We start from the raw sequence: 26,408 nt of genomic DNA, 5'->3' as shown, positions 1-26,408 counted from the left end.
AGGCTGACAGTGTGAGGGGACATCGGAAAGAAAAGCAAACGGACTTGGAACCTACTTTGTAGGTGTGGAGTTGAGCGGGAGCTCCCTTTGACTGTCAGAGCATGTGTCTGGAGAGGATTATGTGAAAAGGAGGGCTTAAAGTGCATTACTGCTTTAATGTACAGTTTTAAACAGCTATGTGATGTTAAATTCATGAGGTGTGTCTTCGTCTCACGTCAGTGCCAGGGGAGCGGCAGTAGAGCTTAGTGGTTAAGCCTGTGGACTTTGGGACTAGGTGCCTAGTTCGGGTCCTGCCTCAGCCACCTGCTGCTGGGTGACCTTGGGTAAGACACTGAACTCCTGTCTCAGCGTTCTCCTCTGTAAAACAGTGGTAACGATGCAGCCTGCCTCCTGGGTGGTGAGGTTAAATGTGTTTGTTACACAGCACCGTATGTAAAGAAAAGTGCTGCAATGTAGGAAGCACGGAGCACTCTAGAGGTGGTGTAATCTTATTAAGATATTTAGTGGGGTCATAAAGGTGTTTCATGTTGTTCACAGGAGTGTGCAAAGTGCTGGCACTTCATAATAACCCTAGTCATTCTTTTATTATGTTTTGTAGTTTGTGCTATTGAGATTGTTACCTCATAAAAGAAGAATTTTTAACTTACCATCAGGTATTTTAATAGCAGTACTTTCTCCATGTTTTCAAATCCCCGAGATGGCCTGAGCTCCTGCTGCTTCCCTGTTCCTCGGCTCACCGGCCTCCTCGGCCATGTTGGTGACCCGCAGACGGGAGCCCCGCGCCGTGGGCGTGCATCTGTCCTTGTCATTCCTTGAGTGTCCTGCAGTCACACCGGATGCTTAGGGTTCCCCAAGCACGTCGGGATATGGTATGTAGCGTGCCCTCGTGGGCCAGACTGGAACTGTTCCCCTTGCGTGTCTTGCCAGGTTATGTGTGGTGGTCACACCACCGTGGGCACAGACTGGACCCTCAGGCACGAACAAGCAGAGCTGGGCTTCCCCGCCCGAGCGCCCCTGAGGGATTCTCTGCTGGATGCAGTCGAAAGCCAAGGAGTTGCCACCTGGTCGGGAGCCGGGGTCCGAGTGGTGGTGCAGAGAGTTTACTCTCTTCGCTGCAGGTGTCAGCAGGCAGATGGCACAGACCCACCTGGAGTTCGGTGAGTGACGAGATACAGGTGCAGGTGCCCAGACTCACCTGGAGAAAGTGGAGGCTCTTCTCAGAGCAGCTTCTTCACTGTATTCACCATGTACATGGGTTGTATTTGTTTGGTTGGTTTTTATTTACATCAGAATTTGGGACACATGGCATGACAGAGGATTTTGTCTATTTGTATAAAAAGTCCTTACTAAAAAAGTTAGTCGCATTTACTTTTACCTTTAAAAGGAATACAAGCACAATTGGTATTGTTATAAGAAAGCCAAGGCATGGTTACGTACTTAAAAAGACCACTGCAATAGCTATCACGTTTTATGTCTTAAAAACCTGAATAAGTAAAGGGCAGCTGGTAAATCTGTGGCTCCCAGATGGTGCTGTCGAGTCTGCATCAGAGCTCTTGGCAGAACTTCTGCTGTGATGCAAACATTTTTTTACTGCCCTAACCAGTGAGGTGACCACTGACCATGTAGGAAATATGGCTGGTGGGACCGAGGAACTACATTTTGAATTTTATTTAAGTTTAATTAACTTTATTTTAAAGTTTATGTGGGTAGTGGCTGCCTTGGCACACAGGACGGCTAGGTAGCTACGAAAGCAAAGGGCAAACCTGCGATTCAAGGTACTTTGCTCCAACAGATTGTGGGAACGGCGTCTTTTCTACTCAGACTTAGGCTCCTCCTGGTTTTATGTGTTTTCAAATAGCTACAGACACATCGTTGACTGAGAGTTTATTTATTTATGTCAGACTCTTCTGAGGTTATCTTTCTATGTGAAATTGCCCTCAAAGCAGTAAGACAGATTTATAACAGAATAGAAATGAAAAGCGTAGATGCCAGTTCATCAAACAGTCATGTCGTCTCCCTGCTGTTAGGAGGACACGCGCTGAAGAACGAGTGAGTCACAGCCACCCTGTCCTTCCGGCGCCTTCCGATGTTCCGCAGAAGGAGCAGGCCGGAGACACTGCTCTGTTAGCTGCGAGTCCTCTTCCCGTGGACGGCAACTTGTTTTAAAGTACCATGAATTTGAAAAAGTCCCTTCCCGTGTAGAGTTAGAGAATGTTTCTTTTGGAATTATAGAAGAAATTTATTTTTATTTTGTTTGGAGTATGTGTGTGTGTGAAACCATTATATCCATCTTTAGGTTTTAACACGACTTGTAGCTGTCGACCAGTTTTGTGCTAGACTTAAATTTGTGTAAATCTAAATAGGATTACCTGAGACAGTTACAGGTTAGACAGAGGTTTTGTCTTGCGTAGCTTTCTCCGCGGTCTGTAGCCGTGCTAGGCTCTGAGGAGCAAACGCTGAGTGCGCAGGGCGCGCAGGGCACCGCTCCGGGGAGGCGGGTGCGGCAGGAGCGGAGGCGGCAGGGGGAGGGCGCGCAGGGCACCGCTCCGGGGAGGCGGGCGCGGCAGGAGCGGAGGCGGCAGGGGGAGGGCGCGCAGGGCTGGCGCCGGGCGTCGTGCCCCTCGGAGGCTCCCTCCAGCTCCTCTGCGGCACCTGTTTGACTTGTTGAGCAGAGAGAAGAAATGGGAAGGTAAGCTGCTGCCAGTGGTCGGCATGTGAGTGCTTTGGGTTTGTGCCTTATAATACACCCGGGACGTATCGAATGAGACTGTGCTCGTGGTGGATTGAAGGCAGGGCAGGCGTACCTCAAAAATAAGAAAACAACATTGAGTTATTCAGATGCAATGCGCCTGCATCGTGGTGGGGGGCTTCCTGTTGCACACGTGAGGCTGTAAACAGAGGCTGGAGGACCTTAGCGCCGTTTCACAGGTGACGAAACGGGACCTCAGAGAGGTTCTTATTGCTGATAGTCATACAGGTGGATGAAAGAAAAACATCATGAGGTATAGAATCCCCAAATGACAGTATTGTAGAGAATACGGGAGCTAAAGGAAAGGGAAGAATATTGAGTTAGAACCAAGCTGTGTTTAGAATACAGCTGACCCAGGGGTCAAGTCATCCTGGAAAGCCACTGCGGGAGCTGTGCACGAAAAGGAACTTTTGGACAGAGGCCATAGCGTTTGGCCTTGGGTTTGAGACAAGGCTTCTGAGATGTCTTTGGGGTACAAAAAGGTCTTATTGTATAACTGATCATTAGTTTTTTCTAGATTCATTTGCTATAATAATGATCAGGGTCTCCAGTTTACAAATCACATTAAGATAGAAGGACGTAACATTACACTTAGCACCCTAGTGATTCTTTGCTGGTGTGTATAAGGCATCTCCTTGGAGAGTCCCTCAGCAGCATGTGTCCTGGTGTGGACCTTTACACCTGCACGTGCAACACGATACAAGAGGAGACACCATCAGAAGACTTAGGCGTATCGCCTAGGTCACCCTTTTCTACTTGAATTCTGCCTGTAACTTCCCGCCCGTCGGTAACTTGGGGCAGCTGTGCAGTGCACAGGGTCAGTCTTGTCCAGAGGCCCGAGCACAGCGAGCGCAGGAGGGAGACGGAACAGTGAGGGCCGCTCTCCTGCCGTCCCCTGCGTTACCTCACCTGCTTTACCCCAAAGACCTCTCTAGCCAGCAGTGAGCTGAAGACTCCTCTGCTCACTGTGTGTTTTCTGCAGAGTCAGAAGTTGCCGTGTCGGAATAAATCAAGGCCTGTGCAAAGAGAGACAGCGCTGTCTTATGAGACTCTGCTGCCACGGTGGTTCTCCCTTCATGCCCAGAGCAGGCCAGGTGCCCCCCGAGGAAGCTGTGGTGACTTTTCTGTCTAACTTGGCACCTTGATCGTATCATCCTAGTGCTCTAGCCATGGCACTTTTATGAGATCGGTAAGAGCTTATCTTCTGGCAAACAGCCCAATTTTTGTCAGCTTTGAAATCAAAAGAAATTTATTTGAAGCCTGCCAGTCCTGAAGAGGGTCAGATAGATTCTGTCAAAAGGTTCATATTCTCTGAGCTGTGAAACATTATCAGAAATACACTTCAGGTTTCAGAAATATAATAAGTAGGAGTCTCCGGTCCGTTGTTCTTCTGGATGACGTCCTTTAACTCAAGCTATTAAAGAAAACATTTCTACTTGGTTTCTCAAGGTGTTATAGGTCAGCGTAACCAACACGAACTGAAGTTTTATAAACCCCTAAATCAAAGGTAACAAAAAATCAGTCCAGAGGACACTCCCTAAACAGTAAGCAAGGCAGTCTGTTCAGAGCCAAAACACACCTTTATCTAGATCCACTGCATATTAGATGAATATTATATAAATGCATGACTAATAAGACCATAGGCTTTTTTTAGCCCAAAGGGAGCACTGGTTTATACTGGAGGAAACTGGGGCAAAGCAAAAGTAAGTGAACTCCCTAGTGACTCCCTCCCCCCTGGCAGAGTGGAATCTAGACCGAACGGCCTTGCTCCCGGTCCATAGTGATCGCCATTAAACATTGCCTTTTTTCCTCCCTTTCTGTGAAACCTTCACTTTCTTTCTCCTTGAGATATTTAACTTAGGGACAAATAATTTAATTTTATCCCTCAGAGACGCACATTCTTTCTAGCCTGTCATTGCAGAAATACTTATTATGGGAGAGTTAGTCTTTTGTGAGGGCGTTAAATTCATAGAAATGGTCATGCATTTGGACAAAAGCCTGGAGGGGACAGAACCTTCTTATTTAACTATTTTCTAGTTATCTTGCACTTCAGTTTTATGGAAATTCATCGAGCTGAACTCAGGAAAAAACACATTTTCCTTCCTCTATACCTTGATGTTATTCTCTTTTCATCTTTTGACCCTTCCTTTAGTCTGTTGTCTTATATTTCTTCTTCTTTTCACTAAGGAAAAAAAAAAAAAATCCACTGTTGCCCTGGGCCAGATTCTGGGTCTGCATGGGTGACTAAACCAGGCATCATTCGGTGCTCATGGGGCATAGTCTGGTGAGGGAGTCCCACACAAAACAATTGAAAACAAGTACATTTATGATTTTAAGTTGTGGTCAGTGCCCTGGTAAGGAAAAAGTGGGATACTATGAGAGACCAGTGGAGAAGGGAAAGAATTTACTTTGTGGATTCAAGCGCAGGTGTTCTAAGGCAGTACTATTTAAGTGACACTTGAAAGCTAAGTGGATGTTAGGTGAAAAGCGGATGAAATAGAGGGAGTGCCCTTGAGAGCTCCAAGCAGGAGGGAGATGGTGGAGCGGCCAGCGTGCGTGGGCCATGGGCAGGAGCCAACCCCAAACACAGTGTACGCATCTGACAGACACTTCAACTGTGGGATGGAAAATGGTTTGGGGAAGAGGGGATGTGGAGCAGGGCCCCAGTGGAAGCAGAGAGGCCTGGGAAGGGACTACCGCTGCATCCAGCCCAGCCCAGGCTCCAAGTGTCACGCGGCACCACGGCGAAGTGGAGGAACGTTTCTGATGTGTGTGGTGACTTGGCAAAGGATTGAGTGGGGGTAGGGGGAGGAAATATTAAGAATGATCCTCAGTTTGAGTGCTTGGTTGAGGGATAGGCCATTTACTGGGGTGAGAAAACTGGTTTGGAGGGAAGCTTGAGAATTCAGTTTGGGGCCTGTTTAGTTTGAGATTCCTATGAGGCATGCAAGAAAGGGTGTAAGATGAAACGCCTGGACATACAGATCTCACATTCAGGGAAGATTGTAGGTTGGAAGTAAATACTGGGTTTTCAGCCTACAGCTGGTTGGTCTATATATTTGTACGTGCATTCGTTTTGTTGGCTAATTTGAAGAGGTTGCGTTTGGCCATGCTGCTAAGTTCCAGAGGCCCTGGAGGGCCTGTAGTGAGAGGCAGGTGCCCCAGCCCTCCTCCCTTTACCCCCTTCACCGCTGCTCTGCCCCAGCTGGAAGCTGTCTAAAGCCAGGGCAGTGGATGAGATCACATTAGGGAAATAGTAGACACGAAAGAAAGAAGAAATGTAGCGTCAAGATCTAAGGTCCTGTAGCATTAGAGAATGGGTAGAAGAAGAACCACAGAGGAGCCTGGAGAGGAAGGGCTGGTCGTGGCAGGCACTCAGCATGGTGGGATGCCATGTGTGGCAGAGGGCAGCTGACGGGGTGCCTCAGAGAAGCCTAATAAGGTGACGGAGGAAGCCGTGTGAAGTTCCTGGGTGACTTCGTGCACAGGAGTTGCTGGGGGTGGAGGTGGAAGCCAGCTCCCTGGGCGTGCGAGAGTGGGTGGGAGGTGGGGAGTGTGGACAGGTTTTGACAGCAAAGTTCTGTTGACGCAGAAGGGAGTGAGAATGCCCTGCATTTAACAGCACAGCAGAACTACAGTGCAGGCATTCTGTCTCTTGCTTCCAATATTGGGACCATTTTTCTTTCTTCTTTTTTTTTTTTTTAATTGAAGTATAGTTGATTTACAGTGGTGTTAGTTTCAGGTATACAGCACAGTGATTCAGTTTTGTATATATATATATATATTCTTTTCCATATTCTTTTCCATTTTATTACAAGATACTGAATATAGTTCCCTATGCGCTACAGTAGGTCCTTGTTGTTTATCTATTTTCTCTAGTGGTGTGTATCTGTTAATCCCAAATTCCTAATGTATCCCTCCCCCGCTTTCTCCTTTGGTAACCGTAAATTTGTTTTGTATGTCTGTTTGTTTCTGTTTTGTAAATAAGTTCATTTGTATCATTTTTTTTAGATTTCAGTATAACCAGTGTTCATAGCGGCACTATTTACAATAGTCAAGACTTGGAAGCAACCTAAATGTCTGTCAACAGATGAATGGATAAAGAAGGTGTGGTATATGTATACACAATGGAATATTACTCAGCCATAAAATAGAGTGAAATATTGCTATTTGCAGCAACATGGATGGACCTAGAGAATATCATACTAAGTGAAGTAAGTCAGCAGAGAAAGGCAAATACCGTCTGTCTTTTGAAAATGCGTTGCGGTAGAGGCGGGTCGTCAGTGGAAGGAGCAGAAGGTCTAGATTAGACCAGGCTGGGTTCACGTGCCGACCCCCCACTCAGCAGGGAGACTCGAGCAAATTAGGTTTCCTTATTTGTGAAATTGGAATTATAATACTGTCCATAATACAGGTTCAGATGAGGATTAAATGAGATCACATATGTAAAGCATTTACCACGATGCTTCCCATATACTAATAGCACTCAGAGGGCGGCTCACTAGCTCTTGAAAAGCAAGCGTGAATACTTTAAAATTGTAAAATACTGATAAACAACATTGTACAGTAATAGAAACCTAACATAAGCAAAGAAAAGACATCTAGTTACGAATCAGCATCTGTGTTAGTTTTGTGTCTGTTGTCTAGCTGCAGGGGAAGCTTGATTAAAGTGGTTTTACTTGCATGCTTTTGGCCACCCTCACCCTACTCATCAGCAAGGAGTTGGTGCTCATTTACTTTAGAAAACAAAGATTTATGTATATTCATATGTGAACTGTGACCCCTGCCTCTCAGTGATGGAAGTATAGAAGTTCCTCTGTAATAAACACATTTCCAACAGTTGCCCGAGTGCCGCGTCCCGTGTTGGATGGTGCTGTTAACTACGGCTGGTCTAGTTTTGTCTTTTATCTAGAGCAACTAAAGACATCCCAGACTGCTGATGGTGGAAATGCAGAATGAGGAACTAGCAGGTAGTGGGTGGGATGATTCGAGCCCTTTGTTTGTGTTTGGACGGTAGAGAACGATTCTTGTCTCCAGCTTGCCAGGGCTCTATTGAAAAGAAAGTCATCAGCTGTGTGCTCACCAGCCAGGTCTCCAGCTCTTATGAACTTTCACTTTCTTCCTGTTACCTGGTTGGACGATATGCTGGATTCATGTCTCTTTTGTGTGTGTATCAAGATGGAATGGCATGGTGTTCTTGCTCCAGAACAGCAATTCATACATGTCAGCGGTGGAAGAGCCCAAAGGGAGGACGACAGTTCCTCCTCATCAGAGGCACACAGGCCACCCCACCTGCTCTTCTTTTGTGTCTGCCACACCCACCAGACTGTGCAGTGATTGTATTCATTGACCCGCTCAGCATCACATTTCATAAGGTTGTTATTGTTACTTGTACTGGAGAAAAATTGGAATCACTCCTCTTCAATGATTTGAGTATTTTTATCGTGATGCAAAGGTATTATAAGAGGAGAGCATCATTTTTTTAACGTGTCCTCATAAATGATGTCATATAGCCCATTCCTTAGGTTTTTCTTAAGGTTTTTCTAGTTAGTCATTAACTCTGTGTTCATGAGTCTTAAATACACCCTTTAATCTCTGCTTCCCAGCTCTTAACTTTTGCTTATTTCCTCTCTAAAACACCTCTTGGTGGTCTTTGTGATATCCCAAGGTCGTTCAGCCCCATTTTCTTCTCAGTCCTGTCTTATTGCTGGTAATTCTACTAATTGACACCCAGATCTTTTATATTCTTCGCCATCCCTCCTGTTCACATTCTGAATCACTGTGAAGGGTAAAAATAGCATCAAGCCCATGGAATTACAGTTCTAGCCCTTGCTGTTCTTTAATGTGTACGCAAAGAGGGGTCAAAATTGGCAGTTGACTGAAAAGAAGCTGAAGGAATCTTCCTTCTACCTCTTTTTTAAAGAGCTTTATCAATACATAATTCACATGCTGTAAAAATTCACCCTTTTAAAGTGTACAGGTCAACAGTTTTTATTATATTTACAGAGTTGTTCAATCATGACCATATTCTAATGTTAGAACATTTTTGTGACCTCAAAAAGAAACTCCATACCAACTGGCTGCTGACTCCCCTTCTCCATGGCAACCACTACTCTGCTTTCTGTCTCTGTGGATTTATCTGTTTTGGAATAGTGCTGCTATGAACATTTGTGTCCAAGTTTTTTCTGTGGATGTAATTTTTCAGTTTTCTTGAGTATATATCTAGGAGTGGAATTGCTGGGTCATATGGTAACTCCTTTCTTTTTTAATTCTTTGAGGAATTGAAGTGTTTTCCAAAGAAACTGCACCATTTTACATTCCCACCAGCAATGTATGAGGGCTCCAATTTCTCCACATCCTCTCAACACTTGTGATTGTCTTTTTTATTCTAGCCATCCTAGTGGATATGAAGTAGTGTCTCATTGTGGCTGTGATTTACATTTCCCTAAGGATTAATGACGTTGAGCATCTTCTCATATGCTTCTTGGCCATTTGCATACTTCTTTGGAGAAATGCCTGTTTAAGTCCTTTGCCCATTTTCTTAATTGGGTTATTTGTCCTTTTTTGTTGAATTATAAGAGTTCTTTATTCTCATATCATATATATGAGATATGAGTCTCATATATATGATTTGCCAATACAAGTCTCGTATCATATATATGATTTGCAAATATCCTGTAGTGGATTTTTTTTTCACTTTATTTTATAGTGTTCTTTGAAACACAAAGGTTTATAATTTTGGTGATGTCCAATTTATCTTTTTGTTTGTTCGTTTGGTTGCTTGTGCTGTTGGTGTTTTGGTGTCATATCTAAGAAACTGTTGCCTAATCCAAGGTCATGAAGCTTTACTCCTGTATTTTCTTCAAAGAGTTTTATAGTTTTTACGCTTACATTTAGATCTGTAATCCATTTGAGTAATTTTTGTGTATGATGTAAGGCGGGGGTCCAGCCTCATTTTTACATGTGTGTGTACAGTTGTCCTAGCACTATTTGCTAAAATGACTGCTCTTTCTCCATGGAATTGTCTTGGCACCCTTGTCAAAAATCAGTTGACCGTACATAGAAGTGTTTTGACTCTCAGTTCTCCTCCATTGCTCCATCTGCATGTCTTTATGCCAGCACCACAATGATCTTAATTATCAATACTATACCTTTATAGTATGTTTGGAAATCAGGGAGTGTGTGTCGTCTAACTTTATTTTTTCCAAGATTATGTTTGGAATTGTGAGTCTTTTATATTAACACATGAATTTTAGAATCAGCTTGTTAATTTTTATTTATTTTGCAGTAAACCAACTGGGTTTTTGATAGAGATTGTGTTGAATGTGTACGTCAATTTGAAGAGAATTGCTGTCTTATCAATTCTTAGTCTTTGGATCCATAAACATGGGATGTCTTCTCATTTAATTAGATCTTTAATTTCTTTCATCAGTGCTTTGTAGCTTTCAGTCTGCAAGTCTTGGATTTCTTTTGTTAAATTTATACCAATTTTTTTTTATACTATTGTAAATGCAGTTGCTTCCTTAATTTCACTTCAGATTGTTTATTGCTAATGTGTAGATATGCAAGTGATTTTTATATATTGGCCTGTGTTCTAAAGTCTTGTTGAATTTGCTGTATTAGCTCTCATAGTTTTTTAGTGGATTCCTTAGGATTTTTCGCACATAAAATCATGCAGTCTTCGAATAAAGATAGTTTTACTTCTTCATTTCCAATCTGGTTGTATCTTATTTCTTTTTCTTTCTTAATTGTCCTGGAAGCGCTTTTAATTGTCTTGAGGCAGAAAAAATAGAAATGGCTATTTGAAGCTGTGGTGTTTTCACAGTAGCTCATCCTCCTACTCATTTTCCTCAGTCTCTTGAGGTCCTGGGCAGACTTCCCTACCATCTTACACCACTTGCCCTGTGAAGTCTCTCTTGATTTTCCCCGTAGAAAGAGTCTTCTTCTTCAATGTGGTAGAATGAAAAAAAACCAAATTTTGGAAGCAGACAAACTTGGGTTTGAATCTGGACTCTGCCAGCTGCTAGCTATATGTTCTTGGTTAAAGATCGGTAGGCAGGTAGATAGGTAACCTTAACTCTCTTCATTTTCGTAACAGCCCCACGCAGTTAGCACCGTCACTGTCAGCCTTGTATGGTTGCTTTGAAGATTCAATGAGATAACATTTTGTAAAATGCTTGATGCCAAGTAGACACTCTTAACACTATTTGCTTTATGACTCTTATGGTCATTTGTACTGTGGTTAGTTATAGAGGTGTCAGTCTTTAAGGTTGTCACCTCCTTGCAGGTAAGGATTATGTGTAGGAGTATTTATTATTGCATCTTGTGCAAATATTGTGCCTATTATATATCCCTAAATATATTTCAGTTTGATGTGTTTCTTTTTGGTATTTATGGTGGTTTGTCTTTGTGTATCATTTCTCCCCTTCTAGATGAAACAAAATGGATCCATTTTCCTACCCTTTATCTCTTTCTTAAGCTTTTATCATTTTATTGGTCTGGTATCAGGTTACAGCTAGCTGATAGAAATTTGAAAGGTATCAGAGTAGAATCAGAGCTGTGGATAATCTGAAAGCAGTACGTTCATGTTCTTTAAACACTGTATAATACCAACCCCTATCATTGATCCAATTCATATTTGCTTATGAGATTATTTAATGCATATTTAATGAGCTTATTGATAGTATGAAATAGCAATGAAAGTTCCCTTGTTCTTTTTTTATGTATTAAACCAGTGATACACTTGAAAAAATCAAAAGGAATGGCAACAGCCTAGTGATGTGAGTACAGAAATTTATGAAAATAAAATTTTCATAAGAATATGAAGATAGCAAGAGTAATTTTCCAGATTCACAGCCAGATGACTATGCTGTGTGTATCCATAGTTCTAAGTCTGCATCTTAATCTGGCCTTGGTGATTTTCCAGCACCTGTTACCCATCAAGATCAAGAATGGTTTCAAGGTGGCCTTATATAAAAGGCATGGAATTTTCTGCCTGTTCCTGACCTCCTTTCCCTGGAAACTTTTGTTCCTAAAAGCGGCTGGAGACCTCTAATGGTCTGCACCGCCACCCTCCCGTGCCTGCCGCTGTGACCTGGAGCAGTACTATGGTCACACTAGAACTTTCCTATGAGCCAGGTTGCAGCTCTAATGTGTGCTCTGAGATGCCAGCACAGAGCAGAGCCATGGGAGACAGAGTGACAGCCCGCAGCGGGGTGGGGGGCTGGGGGGTAGTCAGCCAAATGCAAGCACTGAGCACCACGTGCCTCTGCAGCCAAAGATGCACAGACGGGTGAGGTCAAGAGTGAGAGCCAGCTGGGCTGCCGCAGCTCGCTGCCCCTTTCTCCCTGTTCGCGTCTGTCACGTGGACCTGTTCTGCCCTGCCTCCCGGCTGCTGCTGGACCCAGAGCGCTTGGGGCAGCCAGCTGGCAGTCTTGGCAGGCTTACCCTCGTTGTGCTCATTGCTTGGCCCTGAAGTTCTAATTAGCTTGAGCCTAGTCAGCCCCATGTGCCACAGAAAACTGCAGCAGACATATCCTCCAAAACCATTCTCTGGAAGAGAGAGACACTGTGATATATGAACAGGGACGCTTGTTTCTTCCAGACCAGTTGGCCTGGCAGTGATATCAGTGTTCTGAACCTTCACGTTTATTTGCACGGATACAAAAAGAGAGGGACAGATGCAAGGGCATCTAGACAGGTGCTTGTCGTATAGTGAGGATAATGGCCAGGTGTTGTGCATTCTCTAGGACTTGTCAGTGCTTTCAAAAGCAGCCCATACATAGCGTTTTTGAATGTCACTTCTCCCGTTCAGCCATCTGAGGTCAAGGACTGTGACTCGTCTGGTTTTGGTACAGGAGCACGAAGGCAGTGGGCATGCGGCAGTACGTGTGGGTGGGGAAGAGGAGTGGCGGGTGGGGACCTGAGGACGTAGTGCGTGCTTGTGTCCCCTTCTTTACTCAGGACTCACCAGGCTGTGGGGAGGCACTGCATGCGCTGTCATTCCTCTAAGGAGACCGACAGGGAGGCTGGTGAGGTAGGTCAGAATCGCCAGGAACACTGCGCTTTAGGAAAGACAGAAGGTGAGACGCTTGGACTCCGGGCCCCTGCAGGGTGGTCAGTCAGTGTAAAGGAGCAGGCAGAGGGCAAAGAAGAAGGGTCCTTAGGTTCGAGCCCTGGTCTGGGAAGATCCCACATGCCGCTGAGCAGCTGGGCCCGTGAGCCGCAATTACTGAGCCTGCGCGTCTGGAGCCTGTGCTCCGCAACAAGAGAGGCTGCGATAGTGAGAGGCCCACGCATCGCGATGAAGAGTGGCCCCCACTTGCCGCAACTAGAGAAAGCCCTCGCACAGAAACGGAGACCCAACACAGCCAAAAATTAAATAAATAAATAAATAAATAATTTTTTTTAAAAAAAAAAGGGCCTTTAGGGCGGAAGCAAGGGGGGAATAAGAGCTGCTCTAGAGCGAGAATGTTCATAAAGAGAAAAAGAGAGTCCAGTTGAGAATGACTGAAAGGTTTCAAAGCATTTGTTACCATTCCTGCAGCACTAAGAGAAATCAAGAAGAAATCAAGCAGCCACAGGTAGAAGGTGAAAGGATGAAAACAGTATTTAACTAAATGAAACTTAATTAGCTGAGGAGGAAGGGACCCATGATTTGAATTAAAGAAAGAAGAAGGTCTGCGTTGTGCAGGGAAAGCTGGCGGGGTAAGGTGTCCCTGGTCTGGCGTAGCTCTGATTGTCTCACAGATGCTCTGTGGGGTCCTCGGCTGTGTCCTGGCCTGTCCTTCCTCTCTCTGCTGTGGAATCTGAATTCAGGTGTCAAAAGTTCCTGCAGGAGGGGACGAGTAGAGAGGACCAGGCTGGTTAAATGTTGGGGAGTGGGAAGAGAAGAGCGAAATAAACGCCAAATTTCCCGATGTCTCACCACTTACACAGCCTTTTGGAAAACTGAGAGGCGGCTTAGGCAGCTTTGCACCTCAAGTCTTTGCCCACAAATAAGTGACAGTGGAACACTGGCTGTGCAGGAGAGCCACAGACGTTCTTGGAAGGCCTGTCCTTCTGTGAGCTGTAGGAAAGTGGAAAACTGCAGTGACGGCAGAGACACCAGAAAGTGCTATCTTTAAATCTTTTGCAAGCAAGTAATTCCAATTTTTATTCTGCTCACTAAGGCATCATCTTCTCTTCAGAAAAGATGAGAATGAGAGATTTCCTACGATGATGTACTTTGCACCAGGGTTACTACATTTTTGGTAGCAAGTACATTCATCGTGGTAGACTATCTGCCAATGTTCGTTTATGTTTAAATTTTGAATTTCTTCCAGGTGCTTCCTAAAGAAGAGTATCTGGTCTGTTTTGGAGGATGGGTGGAAAGTAGGGGAGAGACTGACCTAAGGATTGAGGTGCAGCAATGAAGCCCCATCCCAGGGGGCTCTCTGCCTTTTTTCCTGGCCATGTGACATCTGCAACTCCCCTGTCCCTTCTGGTTGGAGAGAGCATGCTCAGTTAACATTTAGTAAAAACAACACAAAGAGTGCATATTTGCATAGGGACATGCATAAATGGCCATGTAATAAACAGACTACCTGGAAGTTTACATGAGGAGAGGCTGTTTCCATCACTGCCTGGGGAGGAATTTGACACTGTGGGACCGGTACCCTGAATGCCTGTTAGAACAGGTGGATTTTGTGTGTGCACATCACCTTTTCTTTGAAAAGTTTTTTTGATTAAGGTGAAATTCACATAACATAAAATTAACCATTTTAAAGTGTACAACTCAGTGATATTTAGTACATTCACAGTGTTGTGCAACCACTATTTCTATTTAGTTCCAACACATTTTTCATAACGCAGACGGAAACCCTGCACCCATTAGCAGTCCCTCCCCGTATACCTCCCCAGCCCGGCCAGCCCCTGGTAACTGCAGGTCTGCTTTCTGTCTCTACATCTCTACCTGTTCTGGACATTTCATGTAAATGGAGTCATACAGTGTGTGGATTTTTGTGTCTGGTGTCTTTCACTCAGCATCATGTTTTCAAAGTTTGTCCGTGATGGAGCCTTTGTCAGTGCTTCGTTCCTTTTTATGGCTGACTAATATTCCATTGTATAGATATATCAAATTTCATTTATCCGTTCATCAGCTGATGGGCATTTGGGTTGTTTGCACTTTGGGCTATTATGAGTGATGCTGCTGTGAACATCTTTCCAGAAGTCTTTCTGTGAACACGTTTTCATTTTTCTTGGGTATATCCCTAGGAGTTGAATTGCTGGGTTATATGGTAATTCTGTGTTTAACTTTTTGAGGAACCACCAGAATATTCTCTGCAGCAGATGCACCATTTCATATTCCCTCCAGCTACGTATCAGGGCTGCAATTTCTCCACATCCTCCCTGACACTTGTTATTTTCTTTCTTTTAATAACAACTGTTTTAACTAGTGTGAAGAGATATTTTTACTTCTTCCTTTCCAATGTATTTGTCATTTGTTTCTCGTTCTTACCTAATTGCTCTGGCTAGAATTTCCAGTACAACGTTAAACGCAGATAGCAAGAGAAGGTATCTTCATCTAGTTCCTGATCTTAGGAGAACTTCATCTTGCGCCACCGAGTCTGATGTTTGTGGATTTTTCACGTATGTCCCGTGTCAGGTTGAGGAAGTTCTCTTCTGTTCCTAGTTTGTTGAGTGCTTTTATCATAAAAGAGTGTCGGATTTTGTCAAGTGCTTTTTCTGCACAGCCTAATCCAACTTTTTTGGGATTACACATCATACGGTTAGGGATCAGAGAAGTTTACTAACATGGTGATTCTTAGTAGAGAAGGTGTTGTGACCAAATTATTAAAATAATTGCTTTGAGTCACCAGGTTATGGAACTACTTCTATTCTACTTGATCCTTCTTGGCAATAATATTCTCTGTAATAGGAGTTTACAAACATGCACTTATCTTTGCGTTTTTAAAAATTGATTTTAATACACTTTTTATTTTAGAATAGTTTTAGATTTACAAAGATACTACAGAGAGTTCCACATACCCCATACCCAGTTTCCCCTATTTTTTTTAATTGAAGTATAGTTGATTGATAATATTGTATAAGTTTCAGGTGTGATTTCCCCTATTTTTAACCTCATATATTATTATGATACAGTATCACATTTATTGAATCAATATTGATACTATTATTATCAACTGAAACTTATACTTTATTCACATTTCTTCAGATTTTCCCTAATGTCCTTTTTCTGTTCTAGGGTCCCATCCACAGACCATACTACATTTAGTTGTCATGTCTTCTTAGGCTACTTCAGACTGTCAGTTTCATAGATCTGCTTTCTTTTGGTGGCCTTGCCAGTTGTGAGGATTACTGGCTAGGTATTTTGTAGAATGTCCCTTAATTTGTGTTTTTCTGATATTCAGGGTGGTGTGAGTTTGGGGAGGAAGATCACAGGCGAAGAGCCATTTTCCCCACATCATGCCAAGAGCGCGTCCCGTCAGCACGACTTACCTCTGCCGTTGCTGACTTGATTGCTGGTTGAGGTAGTGTCTATCAGGTTTCTACACTGTAACGTTACTTTTTAAAAAATTAACTTAGTTTTAACTCCTGTTCCATAATGTCCTGGGGACAGAGCTAGAGCATTCACTGTACGTCCCTTAGTATCTAAGGGAGTCTGAAGCAAGAGCATTTGTGACTTTTACAAGCTCAGAGCAGAGTGATGTGCAAGCCCGATTTCCGAGTTGTCTTTGAAGTCATTTATTATTCGTGTTCATTTCTGTATTGAAGGTGCATGGTTGGGATTCTTCGCCCGCAAACATAGTTGTATGGTGAGAAGAGCATTACTCTGGCTGTCAGAAGACCCGTTCTCTCCCTTTAGAAGGTCAGGTGGGAACAGTGGGCCCGTGTTGCCAGGGTGCTGTTCAGTTAGGCAACCTTTACCAAGCCTCTTGTGGCATATCACCCTGCAGCGCAAAGAATGGCATTCACAGGAAAGAAACTAGAGCCCCGTCCTAAAAATAACTACATGAACAAGAGTCACCTCCGTGCCCAGACTTGCCCTGGGTGATCCTCAATGCGTGTGGGGTAGGAAACTCTAAGGAGATGAGTGTCGTGCCTGTGTCAGGGCACCTGCGTGCCCACTCTCGGTGCCAGGAGCCTGCGTGTTTGAAGTATGCAGAGCCACGCGTGGCCCTCGGGGCAGCTGTGGCATCTTCAGGGTGCGTGGCATCCTCAGAGGTTTCCTTTAGGCCACAGTGGACCTTAATGTCACAAGAAAGCTGTGAAAGTTGAGAGTGTGTGATGAAGACAGGAGTTGAAGGCAGGAGATCACGCAGAGTTCAGGCTTTTATGTTTGAGTTTTGTGTTTGAATCAGAATTCCTCCCATGTGTCATTTCTAGTTGATTTGTCCAGCTGGGTTTGTTTTTTTTTTAGTTAATAAAATATCTTCCTTTTCTTTATCTTCTGTAGCAGAGGTTTATGTATCAGTGACATCTTTTCTTGTCATCCAATTCAACCAAAATAATTTAGTTGTTTTTATTTAGTCTTGAAGGAAAACTAAACTGAATTTATTCAAATTCTGAATCACTTGAATTAAAGGTTTTTTCCCTTCAGGTGCATACATTAACCCAAACTGTAATAAAATACGGCCAAGGATGATAGGCTGGGCAGTGAACATTTTCTAAATTTTAACAGGAGTTAATTTTTCTTTATATATCTATATTTTTTCATAGTTTAATTTTGTAAACATGTTAGTACTTTTGCAAAAGAATATAAATAAATGTGTTGCTTTTCCATAATTATCTGGGAAGCAATTTATTACTCTACACAAAGTGTTATTTTTTAAAATCCATATGTATTGTATAAGAATTTTTATTTAGTTTAGGCGCTGTTTATTTTGTTGTTGGTTTTTAAGAACAACTAAGTAAGTGACTTCAAAAGTAATGGTAGTTATTTGATTCCGTTGGTCTTCAGCTGCATTCATGAGGACTTACAGGTTAGTTTGGGAGCCATCTCAGTGTCAAATTGGAATACTGTGCTGTCATTTAAAAATAAGGAATGCGAAAGCTCTTTTGTATTAATATGGAATCATCTTCAGCATGTACTATTAAAACAAATGAACAAAGTCCAAAACAGTATACAAAATGTACTACCATTTGGTTGAAACAACTTTGGCGGGGGGTGCAGTGTGCACCTAAATGCTTTATATGGATAAACTATTTCCGGAAGAATCCACAAGAAGGGAGTAACTTTAGTTGTCCCAGGAGGAGAACTAGGTGGTCGGGGAAGGAAGGAGAGGTTTGAATTTGAATCATGTGAATGGATTACCTGTTGTAAAATAAACTCTTTTGATAAATTTTCTAGGACAGAAGTGAGGGCCAGCTTTAGGTTTTGTTAATGGTTGAACCTCACTTTCATTTCTTCTAAGTCATGGAGTCTGTTTCATGTGGCGCTAAGACAAACTTGTACAGATGGATCTTTGAATATTTCTTTCCAGGTGGTAGGAGTATTCAGCTTTGGTTTGGTTAATTTGTGTTTTTTGGTTTGCATGTCTTTCAATAAAAATGTTATAGAATCATGGAGTCTTAAGAGTTGGATTGGCCCTTAGATACCAGTTGTAGATCATTGACTTGATGTTTTAGCCTTAGCTGCAGAGAGTTTGAACTCTCAGGGGGCAGGCACATTGCTCTGCCTCAGCCATTCATGCATGTGAAGTTCTGTTCCAAGAAAGTTCTCTCCTGTCTTGAGCCTAAATTTGTCCTCCTGCATCTTCTAACCCTTGGAACTGATTCTTCCTCTCAGGGTTCTGTAAAATTGATCTGTTTGCTTTTATGCATGACAGCCCTAAATGTGAAAATTACACACACAAAACATGGTTCTCATCATAATCATAGCTGTTTTCCTACGTTAAAGCCTGGGAAGTTGTTGGTGAGCTTCTCTGTCTTTGCTTTTTTTTAAAAAATTTATTTTTGGCTGCGTTGGGTCTTTGTTGCTGCGCGCGGGCTTTCTCTAATTGTGGCGAGCGGGGGCTACTCTTCAGTGTGGTGTGTGGGCTTCTCCTTGTGGTGGCTTCCCTTGTTGCAGAGCACGAGCTCTAGGCGCGTGGGCTCAGTAGTTGTGGCTCATGGGCTCTAGAGCGCAGGCTCAGTAGTTGTGGCGCACGGGCTTAGTTGCTCCGCATCATGTGGGATCTTCCAGGACCACGGCTTGAACCCGTGTCCCCTGCATTGGGAGGCGCATTCTTAACCAATGCGCCACCAGGGAAGTCCTCTGTCCTTGCTTTTGAAGTTGAATTTTTTTGGACCCAAATGCAACACCTTGTATTTATCTCTGTTAAATTTTACTTTGGCAGATTCAGCCCATGAACCAATTCATTGTTTTAATCCTGATTCTGTCAACTAAAAATTATGTTATTTCTCCCCACTTTCTCTTTTAAGACTTATTTTTTTAGATCAGTTTTGGGTTTACAGCAAAATTGAGGGGAAAGTGCAGAGATTTCCCATATACCTCTTTCCCCACATACATGTAGCCTCCTCCAGATCAACATCATTCACCAGATGGTGCGTTGTTATCAAGGATGAACCTGCACTGACGTGTCATAATCACCCAGAGTCCATAGTTTACATTCGGGTTCACCCTTGGTGATGTACATTCATGGGTTCGACCAATAGTGTAATGACCTATATCCGTCATTATAATATACAGAATATTTTCACTGCTCTGAATATCCTCTGTGCTCTACCTGTTCATCTCCTCTGCCATACCCCTGACAACCACCAATATTTTTATTGTCTCCATAGTTTTGTCTTTTCCAGAATGTCACATACAGTCTGCCCTTCTGTATCTGTAGGATGTAGAACCCGTGGATACAGAGGGTCAGCTCTACTATGTCATTTTATTTAAGGGACTTCAGCAGCTGCAGATTTTGGTATCCATGGGGGTCCTGGAACCAATCCCCTCTTGATACCAAGGGGCAAATGTAGTTGGAATCATACATTATGTACCCTTTTCAGATCAGGTTCTTAAACTTAGTAATATGCATTTAAGTTTCCTCTGTGTCCTTTCATGGCTTGATAGTTCATTTCTTTTTAGCACTGAATAATATTCCATTGTCTGGATATACCACAGTTTATCCATTCACCTACTGAAGGATGTCTTGGTTGTTCCCAAGTTTTAGTAATTATGAATAAAGCTGCTATAAACATCCATGTGCAGGTTTTTTTTGGGGGGGGGGGCAATAAATTTTCAGCTTTTTAAGGTAAATACCAAGGAGTATAATTGTTGGATCACATCATTAAAGTAGGTTTAGTTTTCTAAGAAACTGCCAAACTGTCTTCCAAAGTGGCTGTACCATTTTTCAGTCCCACCAGCAGTGACTGACGACAGTTCCTGTGAGTCCACATACTCACCAGCATATGGTGTCAGTGCTCTGGGCTTTGGCCATTCTAATAGGTGTGCAGTAGTTGTCTTACATTGCTGTCTTAATTTGCATTTCCCTGATGACATACGATGTGGAGCATCTTTTCATATGCTTATGTGCCATCTGCATGTATATCTTCTCTGGTGAGGTGTTTTGTGTTCTTATTGTCGAGTTTTAAGAGTTCTTTGTATATTTTGCATTACAGTCCTTTATCAGATGTGTCTTTTGCCGATATTTTCTCCCAGTCTGTGGCTGTCTTTTCATTCTCTGCATAGTGTTTTCCTCAGAGCAGACATTTTTAATTTTAATCAAGTCCAGTTCATCAGTTATTTCTTTCATGGATCATGTCTATGGTGGTGTATCTAAAAAGGTTATCACCATACCCAAGGACATCTAGATTTTCTCCTATGTTATCTTCTAGGAGTTTTATAGTTTTGCATTTCACATTTAGGCCTATGATCCATCTTGAGTTAATTTTTGTAAAGGGTATAAATTCTTCGTCGAGATTCATTCTTTTGCATGTGGATGTCCAGTACCATTGCATGTGGATGTTCCAGTATCATTTGTTAAAAAGACTGTCTTTGCTCCATTGCATTGCCTTTGTTCCTTTGTCAAAGGTCAGCTGACTCTATTTACAGGGATCTATCTCTTAGTTCTCTGTTCGGTTCCGTTGATCTATTTGTCCGTTCTTTCACCAGTACCACACTTTCACTAGTACTTAAGGTGGAAACTTAGATCATTTATTTTAGATTATTCTTCGTTTCTAATATAATATGAAGCTAATACTGTAGCTTTATAGTAAGTCTTAAAGTTGAGTAGTGTCAGTCCTCCAACTTTGTTGTTCTTCAATATTGTGTTGGCTCTTCTAGGTCTTTTGCAGCTATATATAAACTTCAGAATCAGTTTGTCAGTATCCGCAAAATAACTTGCCAGGATTTTAATTGTGATTGCACTGAATCTATAGATCCAGTTGGGAAAAACTGACATCTTGACAATACTGGGTCTTCCTGTCCGTGAACTTGGAATATCTCTCCATTTATTTATTTCTTTGATTTCATTCATCAGACATTGGTAGTTTTCTTCATGAAAATCTTGTAATAAATTATTATACCTCAGTGTACCTAAATATACCTAAGTATTTCATTTTGGGGGGTGCTAATGTAAATGGTAGTGTGTTTTTAATTTTAAATTACATTTGTCTGTTTTCAGTGTATAGGAAAACAATTGACTTTTGTGTATTAACCTTGTATCCTGCAGCCTTGCTATAATCGTTTACTAGTTCCAGGAGTTTTTTGATTGATGCTCTCAGATTCTTTACATAGACGGTCAAGTCTGCAAACAAAGACAGTTTTATGTCTTCCTTCCCAATCTGTATGCCTTTTATTTCCTTTTCGTGTGTTATGCATTAGCAAGTACTTCCAGCATAATGTTGAAAAAGGAATGGTGAGAGGGGACATCACTGCCTTTTACCTGTTCTTAGTGGGAAAGCTTCTAGTTTCTCACCATTGAGTATGATGTTAGCTGTAGGTTTTTTGAATAGTCTTCATCAAGTTGAGAAAGTTCCCCTCTATTCCTAGTTTACTAAGAGTTTTTATCAACAGGAAATATCAGGTTTTGTCAAATGTTTATTCTGCATCTATTGATATGATCATGTAATTTTTCTTTTTTAGTCTGTTGATGTGATGGTTTGCATAAATTGACCTTCAAATGTTGAATCAGCCTTGCAAAACTGGGATAAATCCTGCTTGGTCATGGTACATAATTCCTTTTATACACTGTTGAATTTAATTTGCTAATATTTTGTTGAGGATTTTTGCATCTATGTGTTGAAGAGACATATTGGTTGGTAGTTTTCCTTTCTTACAATACCTTTGTCTGCTTTTGGTATTAGGGTAATGCTGGCCTCATTGAATAAGATAGGAAGTGTTCCTTCTGCTTTTATCCTCTGAAAAAGATTGCAGAGAATTGATATAATTTCTTTCTTAAATGTTTGGTCAAATTCACCAGTGAACCCATCTGAGCCTAGTGCTTTCTGTTTTGGAAGATTATTAATTATTAATTGAATGTTTTTAATAGATACAGGCTTGTTCAAATTACCTACTTCTTGTGTGAGTTTTGGCAGACTGTCTCTTTCAAGAAATTGGTCCATTTCATCTAGGTTATTAGATTTGTGGGCATAGAGTTAATTATAGTATTCCTTTAGTATCCTTTTAATTTTTTTTTTTTAAATGGCCCTGTCTTTTTTTTTTTTTTTTAGGTCGCGTTGGGTCTTTGTTGCTGTGCGTGGTCTTTCCCTATTTGCAGGGAGCCAGGGCTACTCTAACTTGCAGTGCGTGGGCTTCTCATTGTGGTGGCTTCTCTTGTTGTGGAGCACGGGCTCTAGGTGCACGGGCTTCAGTAGCTGTGGCACATGGGCTCAGTAGTTGTGGCTCACGGACTCTAGAGCGCAGGCTCAGTAGTTGTGGCGCACTGGCTTAGTTGCTCCGCGGCATGTGGGATCTTTCCGGACCAGGACCCGAACCCGTGTCCCCTGCATTGGCAGGCAGGTTCTTAACCACTTGTGCCACAAGGGAAGCCCTCCTTTTAATTTCCATGGAATCTGTAGTGATGTCCCCTCTTTCATTTCGTTTTTTTTAAGCCTCTATTGAATTTGTTACAGTATTGCTTCTGTTTTATGTTTTGGTTTTTTGGCTGTGAGGCCTGTGGGGTCTTAGCTCGCTGACCAGGGATCAACCCCCCCGCCCCTGCATTGGAAGGCAAAGTCTTAACCACTGGACTGCCAGGGAAGTCCCCCCTCTTTCATTTCTGATATTTAGTAACTTGTGTTCTCTCTTTTTTTTCTTGTTAGCCTGGCTAGAGGCTTATAGATTTTATTGATCTTTTCAAAGGATCAGCTTTGGTTTCATTGATTTTCTCTATTGATTTCCTTTCAGTTCCATTGATTTCTACGCTAATCTTTATTCTTTCATTTATTTATTTATTTATTTATTTTCCCTGCTTACTTTGGATTTAGTTTGGTCTTCTTTTTCTAGTTTCCTAAGGTGGAAACTTAGATTATTGATGTTAGATGATTTTTCTTTTCTAATATATGCGTTCAGTAGTATAAATTTTCCTCTAAGCGCTGTTTTTGCTGTATCCTACACATTTTGATAAGTTGTGTTTCCATTTTCATTTATTAAAAATTTTAAAATTTCTCTTGAGATTTCTTCTATGACTCGTGTTATTTAAAAGTTTGTCTTAACCTATGGAATGGGAGAAAATATTTGCAAATTATGCAGCTGACAAGGGATTAATTTCCAAAATATACAAGCAGCTCATGCAGCTCAATATCAGAAAAACAACCCAATCCAAAAACGGGCAGAAGACCTAAATAGGCATTTCTCCAAGGAAGACATACAGATAGCCAGCAGGCACATGAAAAGATGCTCAACATTGCTAATTATTAGAGATATGCAAATCAAAACTACAATGAAGTATCACCTCACAACAGTCAGAATGCCCATCATCAAAAAGTCTACAAATAGGGCTTCCCTGGTGGCGCAGTGGTTGAGAATCTGCCTGCCAATGCAGGGGACACGGGTTCGAGCCCTGGTCTGGGAAGATCCCACATGCCGCGGAGCAACTGGGCCCGTGAGCCACAACTACTGAACCTGAGCGTCTGGAGCCTCTGCTCCGCAACAAGAGAGGCCGCGATAGTGAGAGGCCCGCGCACCGCGATGAAGAGTGGCCCCCACTCGCCGCAACTGGAGAAAGCCCTCGCACAGAAACGAAGACCCAACACAGCCAAAAATAAACATAATAAATAAATAATAAATAAAAATTAAAAAAAAAAAGTCTACAAATAATAAATGCTGGAGAGGGTGTAGAGAAAAGGGAACCCTCTTGCACTACTGGTGGGAATGTAAATTGATACAGCCACTATGGAGAACAGTATGGAGGTTCCTTGAAAAACTAAAAACAGAGCTACCATATGATCCAGCCATCCCACTCCTGGGCATATATCCAGAAAAGATGAAAACTCTCATTCGAAGAAATACATGCACCCCAGTGTTCAGAGCAGTACTATTTACAATAGCCAAGACATGGAAGCAACATGAAGTGTACATATATGTACACCACAGAAGATGTGGTGTACATATATACAATGGAATATTACTTGGCCATAAAAAAAATTGAAATAGTGCCATTTGCAGCAACATGGATGGACCTTGAGATTATCATACTAAGTGAAGTAAGTCAGAGAAAGACAAATATCATATGATATCACAAAAATGGAATCTAAATAAAAAACCGATACAAATGAACTTATTTATACAAATACACAATACAAAACAGAAATAGACTCACAAACATAGAAAAACAAACTTATGGTTACCAGAGGGGAAAGGTGGGGGGAGGGACAAATTAGGAGTTTGGGATTAACAGATACACACCACTATATATAAAACAGATGAACAACAAGGACCTACTGTATAGGTCCGGGAACTGTATTCAGTATTTTGTAATAACCTATAATAGAAAAAGAATCTGAAAGAGTTATATATTCAGTTATATATAACCGAATCACTTTGCTATACACCTGAAACATTGTAAATTACTATACTTCAATTTTAAAAAAAAGTTTGTCTTTAATCTCCATGTTTTTTGAGATTTTTCGGTTATCTTTTCGTTATTGAATTCTAGTTCAATTCCACTGAGAGCATACATTGTATAGTTTCTGTTTCTTTAAGCATGTTAAGATGTGTTCTGTGGCCCAGACGGTGGTGTGTCTTGGTGAATGTTCCATGTGGGCTTGAAAAGAATGTGTCCTCTGCAGTTGTTGGATGAAGTAGTCTATAGATACCCCTTATATCCAGTTGATTAACAGTGTTGTTGAGTTCAACTGTGACCTTGCTGATTTTCTACCAGCTGGATCTGTCCATTTCTGAGAGAGAGGTGGTAAAGGGTCCAGCCGTGATAGGGGATTCATCTGTTTCTCTTTGTAGTTCTGTTTTATCCCATGGAGTTTGATGCTCTGTTGTTAGGCACATACACATTAAGAATTGTTACGTCTTCTTGGAGAAGTGACCCCTTTATCATTATGAAATGTTCTTTATCTGTAATAACTTTCCTTACTTTGAAGTCTGCTCCGTCCGAAATTAAAGTAGCTCCTCCTGCTCTCCTTACGTAAGTGTTAGCATGTTATTTTCAGTATTATGGTGCCGTAATACTATTACTGTGTTATTATGTCAGCATGGGGATATTTTTCTTCATCCATTTACTTTCAGTCCACTTTATATTTAAAGTGGGTTCTTTTTCTGGCTTTTGTGGCTTAATTGAGCATTTTGTATGATAACATTTTCTCTCCTGTTTTTAGCACATCGGTTATGCTTATATTTTTACTTTTTTTAGTGGTTGCCCTAGACTTTGCAGTATACATTTACAACAAATCCAAGTCCACTTTTAAATAACACGGATCACTTCTGGGTAGTGTGAGTACCTTATAAGAACAAGACAATCCTGATTCCATCCCGCACCCCATCCCTTGTATTGTTGCTGTCATTCATTTCACTTATGTGTAAACACACATAGGCATGTGTATGTATGCATAAGAAATATACATAAGCATACATAATCGAATACATTGTTGCTATTATTATTTCAAACAAACTGTTATCTATTAGATCAATTAAGAATTAATACAAAAGTCTTTATTTTTACCTTCACTTATTCCTTCCTCAGTCCTCTTCCTTCATGTAGATCCAAGTTTCTGATCTATATCGTTCTTCTTCTCTCTAAAGAACTTCTTGTATCATTTCTTGCAAGGCAGGTCTACTGGCAACAGATTGCCCCAATTTTTGTTTGAGAAAGTCTTTATTTCTCCTTCACTTTTGAAGGATAATTTCACAGGGTACAGAATTCTAGGTTGGTGGGGCTTTTTTCTCTCAACACTTTAAATCTTTCACTCCACTCCCTTCTTGTTTGCATGGTTTCTTAGAAGTCAGGTATAATTCTTACCTTTTTTCCTCTGTAGAGAAGGCGGTTCTTTCCTTTGGCTTCTTTCGGGTTTTTTGTTTATTGTTCATTTTTTTGGCATTTATTCCTGCTTGGTGTTCTCTGAACTTCCTGGATCTGTGATTTGGTGTCTGATGTTAATTTGAGTGAGTACTTCAACTGAACGTGGAAATGGAGGTGATGACGGGAGACCCTGGAGGGGTGTCACACAGGCAGATGGAGTATGGGACTGGGGTTTGGGGGGGTGGTGATGACAT

General features: G+C 41.9%; 1 protein-coding gene across 2 annotated transcripts in view; it reads left to right on the top strand.

Moving 5' to 3' along the window:
- The window catches only part of SPIDR (scaffold protein involved in DNA repair), a 358,082-nt gene that overhangs the window by 254,159 nt on the left and 77,515 nt on the right, over positions 1–26,408 (top strand). For both annotated transcript variants that reach the window (XM_057532500.1, XM_057532499.1), the window contains one exon: positions 928–1,157. In XM_057532500.1, coding sequence (XP_057388483.1) covers positions 928–1,157 — 230 coding nt within the window. The remainder of the gene's footprint in view (positions 1–927; positions 1,158–26,408) is intronic.

This window comes from Balaenoptera acutorostrata, chromosome 17, assembly GCF_949987535.1.
Source record: "Balaenoptera acutorostrata chromosome 17, mBalAcu1.1, whole genome shotgun sequence".
Classification (NCBI taxonomy): Eukaryota; Metazoa; Chordata; class Mammalia; order Artiodactyla; family Balaenopteridae; genus Balaenoptera; species Balaenoptera acutorostrata.
Note: the sequence above shows the minus strand (reverse complement) of the source record. Positions and strands in the feature narration are given on the sequence as shown.